Here is a 12,203-nt window from a genome sequence, read left to right as displayed (position 1 = left end):
GTAATGTCATGTAGTGTAATGTCATGTAGTGTAGTGTAATGTCATGTAGTGTAGTGTAATGTCATGTAATGTAGTGTAGTGTAATGTAATGTAGTGTAGTGTAATGGCATGTCGTGTAGTGTAATGTCATGTAGTGTAGTGTAGTGTAATTTAATGTAGTGTAGTGTAATGGCATGTCATGTAGTGTAATGTCATGTAGTGTAGTGTAATGTCATGTAGTGTAGTGTAATGTAGTGTAGTGTAATGGCATGTCGTGTAGTGTAATGTCATGTAGTGTAGTGTAATGTCATGTAGTGTAATGTCATGTAGTGTAGTGTAATGTCATGTAGTGTAGTGTAATGTCATGTAGTGTAGTGTAATGTCATGTAATGTAGTGTAGTGTAATGTAATGTAGTGTAGTGTAATGGCATGTCGTGTAGTGTAATGTCATGTAGTGTAGTGTAGTGTCATTTAATGTAGTGTAGTGTAATGGCATGTCGTGTAGTGTAATGTCATGTAGTGTAGTGTAATGTCATGTAGTGTAGTGTAATGTAGTGTAGTGTAATGGCATGTCGTGTAGTGTAATGTCATGTAGTGTAGTGTAATGTCATGTAGTGTAGTGTAATGTCGTGTAGTGTAATGTCATGTAGTGTAGTGTAATGTAATGTAGTGTAGTGTAATGTAGTGTAGTGTAATGTCATGTAGTGTAGTGTAATGTAATGTCATGTAGTGTAATGTCATGTAGTGTATTGTAATGGCGTGTAGTGTAATGTAATGTAGTGTAGTGTAATGTCATGTAGTGTAGTGTAATGTCATGTAGTGTAGTGTAATGTCATGTAGTGTAATGTAATGTAGTGTAATGTCATGTAGTGTAGTGTAATGTCATGTAGTGTAGTGTAATGTCATGTAGTGTAGTGTAGTGTAATGTCATGTAGTGTAGTGTAATGTCATGTAGTGTAATGTAATGTAGTGTAGTGTAATGTAGTGTAGTGTAATGTCATGTAGTGTAATGTCATGTAGTGTCGTGTAATGGCATGTCGTGTAGTGTAATGTCATGTCGTGTAATGTAATGGCATGTCGTGTAATGTAATGGCATGTCGTGTAATGTCATGTCGTGTGTATGGATCCATGATGAGTTGTTATTCTCTGTCTCCAGGCTCTGTATCCATTGGTTACCTGTCTGCTGTGTGTCAGTCAGAAGCAGCTCTTCCTCAACAGATGGCACATCTTCCTCAACAACTGTCTCTCCAACCTCAAGGTCAGAACACGAACCCATCCACGAACACACACCCATACCGCACACACACCTCGACAACGAGAGCGAAGGTGGTATATAACCCGTTTTGTTTTTTGCCCCTTAACACGACACAGCTGGTTCTAGTAACCAACTCATCATTAAGTTAGATGATTTGAATCAACTGTGTCTGTTAGGGGGCAAAAACACAACGTGGAGCCCTTGGGGTCCCCAGGACCGAGTTTGGGAAACACTGTCTAATAGAGAGATATACCTCAATACACACACACACACACACACACACACACACACACACACACACACACACACACACACACACCTCAACACACACACACACACCTCAACACACACCTCAATACACACACATGTCAACAAACACACCCACACACACACACACTCACGCACCCCTCAACACACACACCTCAACACACACACACACACACATACACACACTCACACCACCTCAGCCCCCCTTATTAACTGTGCTGTTGGAGGAAGGTGACTGTTCGGTAGACCGTGTTTAAGTTGAAAAGGAATAGATGTCAGGGTGCCTGGAGGATACAGCATAAGGGTTGTTTATGGTTCTCCTCTGGGGACAAGCCGGAGAACCCATTTAGGTTCTAGACAGCACCTTTTATTCTCAGAGTGTTATTGGGTTCTGTTCTGAACTGTCCCTCACTAATGGGATAGACAGTGGCACAGTGGGTAATGCTTGAACAAATCCTTCCACTATCATCCTATGGTGAAACAGTATGTCAGTGGTAATTCAACTAACGTGATGTGAAACCAGACCAGTGCTACTGTGTGCTGTTGACGCGTGACTAACTCTTGAGGTGTGTGTTTCCAGAATAAGGATCCCAAGATGGCCCGTGTGGCTCTGGAGGCTCTCTACCGTCTCCTCTGGGTCTACATGATCAGGATCAAGTGTGAGAGCAACACCGGAACACAGAGGTACTGTAGGTTACAGCATCCACCATGCTCGTCTGTTTCCTGTGTATCCCAGGTTTTTCAGTAGCTGTTCTGGGGCCTGTACATAGGTTACAGTATCCACCATGCTCGTCTGTTTCCTGTGTATCCCAGGTTTTTCAGTAGCTGTTCTGGGGCCTGTACATGTGTATGCTGTCCTTCAGTATTATACAAAAAGGATGTCATGTATTGCTTCTGTTGTGTGATATTAATCCATCTCTCTCTCTCTCTCTCTCTCTCTCTCTCTCTCTCTCTCTCTCTCTCTGTCTCTCTCTCTTCCTCCCTCTCACTCTCTCACCCTCTTCTCCCTCACTTCCCTTTCTCTCTCTCTTTCCCTCGCTCCCCCTTCTCTCTCTCTCTCTCTCTCTCTCTCTCTCTCTGTCTCTCTCTCTCTCCCTCGCTCCCCCCCCTCTCTCTCTCTCTCTCTCTCTCTCTCTCTCCCTCTGTCTCTCTCTCTCTTTCCCTCGCTCTCTCTCTCTCTCTCTCTCTCTCTCTCTCTCTCTTTGCTCCCCCCCCCCTCTCTCTCTCTCTCTCTCTCTCTCCCTCTGTCTCTCTCTCTCTTTCCCTCGCTCCCCCCTCTCTCTCTCTGTCTCTCTCTCTCTTTCTCCCTCGCTCCCCCCTCTCTCTCTCTCTCTTGCTCTCTCTTTCTCCCTTCCTCCTGCTCTCTCTCTGGTTCTCTCTAGTCGTCTAACGTCCATCACCACCACTCTGTTCCCTAAGGGCAGTCGTAGTGTCGTACCCAGAGACATGCCACTCAACATCTTTGTCAAGATCATACAATTTATAGCCCAGGTGTGTATTATGGACATACAACAAACAAACCGGACGGAATATATCCAGATGGTGTTCAAATATTACTCTGAACAGACAGAAATAGAAGTATTCACAATACTACACCAGAGAGCATCGTTTACTTACAGATTATCAATAGTTTCTAAGTTTTATCACAAGCGCTTACAGTCCGGAAGGCCACAATTTGAACAGAATTCATGCCACATACAGAGCAGGTCGTTGCGGTTCTATATTTGAAGGATTTTGGAACCTTGGTACTTTGACTGTTAAACTCATGGGTACTCTAGCAATGGCTGCGAGTCCGGATTTGAACGGGAACTGCAATCTATGGATTATATTTCTATGGTTGGTTGCTGCTGTCAGTTTGCTTTTCAGAAATTTCAAAATACAATTGCGAGAAAAACATAGGTCTACCGTTTGGAAAGCATTTGCCTACTGCTGAAAAGAGAAGACTGATCTGTCAGCTTTCATTTGAGGGTACTTTATCGGGTAAACCATTTAGAAATGGCAGCACTTATTGTACATAGTCACCACATTTTAGGGTACCAAAAGTATGGGGACAAATTCACTAATATGTGTATTAAAGTGGTCAAACGTTTAGTATTTGGTCCCATATTCCTAACATGCAATGATTACATTAAGCTTGTGACTCTACAAACTGGTTGGATGCATCTGCTGTTTGTTTTGGTTGTGTTTCAGATTATTTTGTGCCCAATAGAAATGAATGGTAAATTATGTATTGTGTCATTTTGGAGTCACTTTTATTGTAAATAAGAAAATAATATGGTTCTGAACACTTCTACATTAATGTGGATGCTACCGTGATTACGCATAATCCTGAATGAATCGTGAATAATGACAGACGCACAAATATCATACCCCCCCCCAAAATGCTAACCTCCCCTGTTATTTGGGATATGATATTTGTAATGGTGAGAGGTTAGCATGTCTTGGCGGTATGACTGACAATCTGCACTTTAACCTCATAGTCATTTAAGTCTCCCTCAAAACAGCCTATAAATAATTACAAAAACACTATTCCTTGTGTTTGGATGTGTAGCATATATTCAAAACATTATAGCCTATTGTTTTGTGTTTTTTTACTTTCCTAAAACAATAATTCTCCACCTCACGGTTCATCTGTCAGAGATTTCAGCACTAAATACATCAGGTTCTTGCATGCATAGACCTCCAGGCTTAGGTGTCCATTGTATGAACTTAATATGGAAGAGAAGTTTAGGCCCCAGATAGACAGATAGAGATATGCCAGCGGCGTGATACAACACCAACATTAAGTTCTTTATACTGATCAGATAGGCTACTGCGTCTGCTGTACAGATATAGGCGTACAGAAGGAAGCTAATTTGTACATTTTTCTATTAAGTATAAATAAATTCCCCATGTGTGGAAATCATTAAAATCCTTACACGCACACACACACACACACACACACACACACACACACACACACACACACACACACACACACACACACACACACACAGACACATTTAAGAGAAACACACACAAACACCGACATCCATTCACACACTCACTCACTCCTCTGTCTCCTAACAGTACTCTGCAATGTTGGTCCTCTTCTCCTCCTCTTTCTTCAGGAAAGACTCGATTTTGCCATGAAGGAGATCATCTTTGACCTGCTGTGTGTCGGGAAGCCTGCCAAAGCTTTCAGTCTCAACCCAGAGGTAACAAACACAGTGGCAGGAAGGTTCGGTGCCCCTAAAGCTCGGGTCTACTTCAGATAGCATTTTGGGCATTTCATAAGCCATTGGACAATTATTTCATTTGTTTACAGGAAAGTGGCTTTAAATCTGCAATATGTACGTTTTTGGGTGACCTGACCGAATTCACTTAGAAATGTAAGTTATAGATCTGTCATTCTCATTGAAAGCAAGTCTAAGAAATGATAGTAAATATGTTCTATTTGCGCTATTTCTGTGCCTACCATTATTAAGTTTTGTTTTTTGCGTCTTTTACTTTTCAGTTTTGTTCACCAGCTTCAAACAGCTGAAAATAAAATCATTTTGGTTTTGGAAAAAATATACCAAAGCAGTTTAGATGGTAAAATGATTCTCTACACAACACAATACTTGCTTGTTTTGTCACCTAAACTGAAATTAGGTGAACTTTTTGAATTTTAGCAAACAGAAAATGGCGGAGCGATTTCTGCATAGTGCAGCTTTAAAACGGCAAAATGTTCTTTCACCCTCTTGGGCAAAATGTGTAGAATAGCATGAGATTAGCTTTAAAACAGCAACATTTTCTCTGCCCCATGGCAACATGTGTAGAAGTTCAAGTAGATAGCTATTTTCCTTTAAAAAATGGTTTTCCTTGTTCGGACCTTGCAGAGAGGGGCCTCGCTAACTGCACTACACCACTGACCTGATGCTTATAGCAGAAGGAGCCTCCCATGTATACTAATAGTGTGTGTGTGTTGTGTGTGTGTAGCGTATGAACATAGGTCTGAGGGCCTTCCTGGTGATAGCTGATGCCCTGCAGCAGAAGGACGGGGAGCCTCCCATGCCCAACACTGGAGCCACTCTTCCCTCTGGAAACTCTCTGAAGAAGAAGAAGACCTACCTCAGCAAGACGCTCACTGAGGACGAAGCCCAACTCATAGGTGTGTGTGTGTGTGTGTGTGTGTGTGTGTGTGTGTGTGTGTGTGTGTGTGTGTGTGTGTGTGTGTGTGTGTGTGTGTGTGTGTGTGTGTGTGTGTGTGTGTGTGTGTGTGTGTGTGTGTGTGTGTGTGTGTGTGTGAATGACAACCTCATCTCTGTACCCCATACATACAATTATCTGTAAGGTCCCTCAGTCGAGCCGTGAATTTCAAACACTGATTCAACCACAAAAACCAGGTAACTTTTCCAATGCCTCACAAAGAAGGGCATCTATTGGTAGATGGGTAAAAAGAAAAGCAGACATTAAGTATCCCTTTGAGCAGGGTGAAGTTATTAATTACACTTTGGATGGTGTATCAATACACCAGAGTGGCGCAGTCCTGAATACAAAGCCTTATAGTTGGGGCAAATCCAACACAAAACATCACTGAGAACCACTCGTCATGGTGGTGGCTGCATCATGTTATGGGTATGCTTGTCATCGGCAAAGACTAGGGACTTTTTAGGATAAAAAGAACGGAATAGAGATAAGCACAGGCAAAATCCTAGAGGAAAACCTGTTTCAGTCTGCTTTCCACCAGATACTGGGAGACAAATTCACCTTTCAGCAGGACAATAACTTAAAACACAATACCAAATGACAGGTTAAAAGTCTTTATGTGGTAGCAGAGTGGAAAGTGGAAGAAGCTTTTTCAGTCACTCCCTTGAGTGCTGTTTGTTGCTGTGCTCTCAGGTGGTTTGTGCCTGTGTGAATTATGTTGTGGCTGGAGGAACCTAGTCCGTCCTCAGATAGCAGGTCTAGGGCGCTGGGTGTTTGGGCACCAGAGTTTAGCCACTGTGTGTTTAGGGAAAAGTTTATTTTCTTGTACGTATTTCCCATTCGAGTCCATAAGGAGTGTCGAGGGGTTTTCATGGGGGCTACTAGGAGGGTTGGTGGTTCTTCATTTATCTGTTCTGCTGTGGTGTTGAGGCTGGGGTCTGATGTGGGCTGTTCTGCTGTGGTGTTGAGGCTGGGGTCTGATGTGGGCTGTTCTGCTGTGGTGTTGAGGCTGGGGTCAGCGTCTGATGTAGGCTGTTCTGCTGTGGTGTTGAGGTCAGGGTCTGAGGTGGGCTGTTCTGCTGTGGTGTTGAGGCTGGGGTCTGAGGTGGGCTGTTCTGCTGTGGTGTTGAGGCTGGGGTCAGGGTCTGATGTGGTGTTGAGGTCAGGGTCTGATGTGGGCTGTTCTGCTGTGGTGTTGAGGTCAGGGTCTGATGTGGGCTGTTCTGCTGTGGTGTTGAGGTCAGGGTCTGATGTGGGCTGTTCTGCTGGGGTGTTGAGGCTGGGGTCTGAGGTGGGCTGTTCTGCTGTGGTGTTGAGGCTGTGGTCTGATGTGGGCTGTTCTGCTGTGGTGTTGAGGCTGGGGTCAGGGTCTGAGGTGGGCTGTTCTGCTGTGGTGTTGAGGCTGGGGTCAGGGTCTGATATGGGCTGTTCTACTGGGGTGTTGAGGCTGTGGTCAGGGTCTGATATGGGCTGTTCTACTGCGGTGTTGAGGCTGTGGTCAGGGTCTGATATGGGCTGTTCTGCTGTGGTGTTTTGGTCAGGGTCTGAGGTGGACTGTTCTGCTGTGGTGTTGAGGCTGAGGTCAGGGTCTGATGTGGGCTGTTCTGCTGTGGTGTTGAGGCTGGGGTCTGATGTGGGCTGTTCTGCTGTGGTGTTGAGGCTGGGGTCTGATGTGGGCTGTTCTGCTGTGGTGTTGAGGCTGGGGTCTGATGTGGGCTGTTCTGCTGTGGTGTTGAGGCTGGAGTCAGGGTCTGATGTGGGCTGTTCTACTGGGGTGTTGAGGCTGGGGTCTGATGTGGGCTGTTCTGCTGTGGTGTTGAGGCTGGGGTCAGCGTCTGATGTGGGCTGTTCTGCTGTGGTGTTGAGGCTGGAGTCAGGGTCTGATGTGGGCTGTTCTACTGGGGTGTTTTGGTCAGGGTCTGAGGTGGACTGTTCTGCTGTGGTGTTGAGGCTGGGGTCAGCGTCTGATGTGGGCTGTTCTGCTGTGGTGTTGAGGCTGGGGTCTGATGTGGGCTGTTCTGCTGTGGTGTTGAGGCTGGAGTCAGGGTCTGATGTGGGCTGTTCTGCTGTGGTGTTGAGGTCAGGGTCTGATATGGGCTGTTCTACTGGGCTGTTGAGGCTGTGGTCAGGGTCTGATATGGGCTGTTCTACTGGGGTGTTGAGGTCAGGGTCTGAGGTGGACTGTTCTGCTGTGGTGTTGAGGCTGGGGTCAGGGTCTGAGGTGGACTGTTCTGCTGGGGTGTTGAGGCTGGGGTCTGAGGTGGGCTGTTCTGCTGTGGTGTTGAGGTCAGGGTCTGAGGTGGGCTGTTCTGCTGGGGTGTTGATGCTGGGGTCTGAGGTGGGCTGTTCTGCTGTGGTGTTGAGGTCAGGGTCTGAGGTGGGCTGTTCTGCTGTGGTGTTGAGGCTGGGGTCAGGGTCTGATATGGGCTGTTCTACTGCGGTGTTGAGGCTGTGGTCAGGGTCTGATATGGGCTGTTCTGCTGTGGTGTTGAGGCTGGGGTCTGATGTGGGCTGTTCTGCTGTGGTGTTGAGGCTGGGGTCAGCGTCTGATGTGGGCTGTTCTGCTGTGGTGTTGAGGCTGGGGTCAGGGTCTGAGGTGGACTGTTCTGCTGTGGTGTTGAGGCTGGGGTCAGCGTCTGATGTAGGCTGTTCTGCTGTGGTGTTGAGGTCAGGGTCTGAGGTGGGCTGTTCTGCTGTGGTGTTGAGGCTGGGGTCTGAGGTGGGCTGTTCTGCTGTGGTGTTGAGGCTGGGGTCAGCGTCTGATGTGGGCTGTTCTGCTGTGGTGTTGAGGCTGGGGTCTGAGGTGGGCTGTTCTGCTGTGGTGTTGAGGTTGGGATCTGATGTGGGCTGTTCTAGGTCTCATCTTCTCCTCCTCCTCTAGGTCTCATCTTCTTCTCCTCTAGGTCTCATCTTCTCCTCCTCCTCTAGGTCTCATCTCCTCATCCTCCTCTATGTCTCATCTTCTCCTCCTCCTCTAGTGTTCTCATCTTCTCCTCCTCCTCTAGGTCTCATCTTCTCCTCCTCCTCTAGGTCTCATCTTCTCCTCATCCTCTAGTATTCTCATCTTCTCCTCCTCCTCTAGGTCTCATCTTCTCCTCATCCTCTAGTATTCTCATCTTCTCCTCCTCCTCTAGGTCTCATCTTCCTCCTCCTCCTCTAGGTCTCATCTTCTCCTCCTCCTCTAGGTCTCATCTTCTCCTCCTCCTCTAGGTCTCATCTTCTCCTCCTCCTCTAGGTCTCATCTTCTCCTTCTCCTCTAGGTCTCATCTTCTCCTCCTCCTCCTCTAGGTCTCATCTTCTCCTCCTCCTCTAGGTCTCATCTTCTCCTCCTCCTCTAGGTCTCATCTTCTCCTCCTCCTCTAGGTCTCATCTTCTCCTCCTCCTCTAGGTCTCATCTTCTCCTCCTCCTCTAGGTCTCATCTTCTCCTCCTCCTCTAGGTCTCATCTTCTCCTTCTCCTCTAGGTCTCATCTTCTCCTCCTCCTCCTCTAGGTTTCATCTTCTCCTCCTCCTCTAGGTCTCATCTTCTCCTCCTCCTCTAGGTTTCATCTTCTCCTCCTCCTCTAGTGTTCTCATCTTCTCCTCCTCCTCTAGGTTTCATCTTCTCCTCCTCCTCTAGTGTTCTCTACTTCTCCTGCTGCTGAGCCTCTTTCTCTTCCTGTTGAAGTTGTCTCACCAAAGTCCAGAATGCAGACATCTCCCCCTCCAGTTCTGGGTCTAGTTTAGGGGGTGTTGTTGAGCTGGACTGTTGTCTGGGTCTAGTTGAGAGGGTATTGTTGAGCTGGACTGTTGTCTGGGTCTAGTTGAGGGGTTATTGTTGAGCTGGACTGTTGTCTGGGTCTAGTGCAGGGGGTGTTGTTGAGCTGGACTGTTGTCTGGGTCTAGTGCAGGGGGTATTGTTGAGCTGGACTGTTGTCTGGGTCTAGTGCAGGGGGTGTTGTTGAGCTGGACTGTTGTCTGGGTCTAGTTGAGGGGGTGTTATTGTGTTCGACTCACTTGTGGTGGGGGAGCCGTCACCAAGAGAGAGCTTCTCCTGCTGTGCTCTCTCTTTGATCCTGTAAAATTCCTGCTGGAACTGCATGAGGGTGCCCTGCACCACCACTGTTCTAAACTAGACACACACGGACAGAGGCTGTCTCAGTCTCAGGGTCCTCAATGTCTAGTATTCTGAGATTCCACGCTGAGATTCCAATAACCTCTCTCTTGACAGAGGGGTACCCTGGGCCAATACCCACTCTCTTGACAGAGGGGTACCCTGGGGCAATAACCACTCTCTTGACAGAGGGGTACCCTGGACCAATACCCTCTCTCTTGACAGGGGGGTACCCTGGGACCAATAACCACTCTCTTGACAGGGGGGTACCCTGGGCCAATAACCACTCTCTTGACAGAGGGGTACCCTGGGGCAATAACCACTCTCTTAACAGAGGGGTACCCTGGACCAATACCCTCTCTCTTGACAGGGGGGTACCCTGGGACCAATAACCACTCTCTTGACAGGGGGGTACCCTGGGCCAATAACCACTCTCTTGACAGAGGGGTACCCTGGGGCCAATAACCACTCTCTTGACAGAGGGGTACCCTGGGCCAATAACCACTCTCTTGACAGAGGGGTACCCTGGGCCAATAACCTCTCTCTTGACAGAGGGGTACCCTGGGCCAATAACCTCTCTCTTGACAGGGGTACCCTGGGGCCAATAACCACTCTCTTGACAGAGGTACCCTGGGCCAATAACCTCTCTCTTGACAGGGGTACCCTGGACCAATAACCTCTCTCTTGACAGAGGGGTACCCTGGGGCCAATAACCACTCTCTTGACAGAGGGGTACCCTGGACCAATACCCTGTCTCTTGACAGAGGTACCCTGGGCCAATAACCTCTCTCTTGACAGAGGGGTACCCTGGGGCAATAACCACTCTCTTGACAGAGGGGTACCCTGGGGCCAATAACCTCTCTCTTGACAGGGGTACCCTGGACCAATAACCTCTCTCTTGACAGAGGGGTATCCTGGGGCCAATAACCACTCTCTTGACAGAGGGGTACCCTGGGGCAATAACCTCTCTCTTGACAGAGGGGTACCCTGGGGCCAATAACCACTCTCTTGACAGAGGGGTACCCTGGGCCAATAACCACTCTCTTGACAGAGGGGTACCCTGGGACCAATAACCACTCTCTTGACAGAGGGGTACCCTGGGGCCAATAACCACTCTCTTGACAGAGGTACCCTGGGCCAATAACCTCTCTCTTGACAGGGGTACCCTGGACCAATAACCTCTCTCTTGACAGAGGGGTACCCTGGGGCCAATAACCACTCTCTTGACAGAGGGGTACCCTGGACCAATACCCTGTCTCTTGACAGAGGTACCCTGGGCCAATAACCTCTCTCTTGACAGAGGGGTACCCTGGGGCCAATAACCACTCTCTTGACAGAGGGGTACCCTGGGCCAATAACCTCTCTCTTGACAGAGGGGTACCCTGGGGCAATAACCACTCTCTTGACAGAGGGGTACCCTGGGGCCAATAACCTCTCTCTTGACAGGGGTACCCTGGACCAATAACCTCTCTCTTGACAGAGGGGTATCCTGGGGCCAATAACCACTCTCTTGACAGAGGGGTACCCTGGGGCAATAACCTCTCTCTTGACAGAGGGGTACCCTGGGGCCAATAACCACTCTCTTGACAGAGGGGTACCCTGGGCCAATAACCACTCTCTTGACAGAGGGGTACCCTGGGACCAATAACCACTCTCTTGACAGAGGGGTACCCTGGGGCCAATAACCACTCTCTTGACAGAGGTACCCTGGGCCAATAACCTCTCTCTTGACAGGGGTACCCTGGACCAATAACCTCTCTCTTGACAGAGGGGTACCCTGGGGCCAATAACCACTCTCTTGACAGAGGGGTACCCTGGACCAATACCCTGTCTCTTGACAGAGGTACCCTGGGCCAATAACCTCTCTCTTGACAGAGGGGTACCCTGGGGCAATAACCACTCTCTTGACAGAGGGGTACCCTGGGGCCAATAACCTCTCTCTTGACAGGGGTACCCTGGACCAATAACCTCTCTCTTGACAGAGGGGTATCCTGGGGCCAATAACCACTCTCTTGACAGAGGGGTACCCTGGGGCAATAACCTCTCTCTTGACAGAGGGGTACCCTGAGGCCAATAACCACTCTCTTGACAGAGGGGTACCCTGGGCCAATAACCACTCTCTTGACAGAGGGGTACCCTGGGACCAATAACCACTCTCTTGACAGAGGGGTACCCTGGGGCCAATAACCTCTCTCTTGACAGAGGGGTACCCTGGGACCAATAACCACTCTCTTGACAGAGGGGTATCCTGGGGCCAATAACCACTCTCTTGACAGAGGGGTACCCTGGGGCCAATAACCACTCTCTTGACAGAGGGGTACCCTGGGCCAATACCCTCTCTCTTGACAGAGGGGTACCCTGGGCCAATAACCTCTCTCTTGACAGAGGGGTACCCTGGGGCCAATAACCTCTCTCTTGACAGAGGGGTACCCTGGGACCA

The 12,203-nt window shown here is 48.3% G+C and overlaps 1 protein-coding gene across 10 annotated transcripts in view; it reads left to right on the top strand.

The window, feature by feature from the left end:
• LOC106563781 (protein furry homolog) overlaps positions 1-12,203 on the top strand; it is a 267,082-nt gene that overhangs the window by 139,920 nt on the left and 114,959 nt on the right. For all 10 annotated transcript variants that reach the window (XM_045690192.1, XM_045690187.1, XM_045690188.1 and 7 more), the window contains exons 10-14: positions 1,136-1,237; positions 2,082-2,185; positions 2,884-2,992; positions 4,612-4,698; positions 5,462-5,633. In XM_045690192.1, the coding sequence (XP_045546148.1) occupies positions 1,136-1,237; positions 2,082-2,185; positions 2,884-2,992; positions 4,612-4,698; positions 5,462-5,633 (574 nt within the window). The remainder of the gene's footprint in view (positions 1-1,135; positions 1,238-2,081; positions 2,186-2,883; positions 2,993-4,611; positions 4,699-5,461; positions 5,634-12,203) is intronic.

This window comes from Salmo salar, chromosome ssa11, assembly GCF_905237065.1.
Source record: "Salmo salar chromosome ssa11, Ssal_v3.1, whole genome shotgun sequence".
NCBI classification, from domain to species: Eukaryota; Metazoa; Chordata; class Actinopteri; order Salmoniformes; family Salmonidae; genus Salmo; species Salmo salar.
The sequence above is the reverse complement of the archived record's forward strand: the minus strand, read 5'-3'. Positions and strand labels throughout refer to the sequence as shown.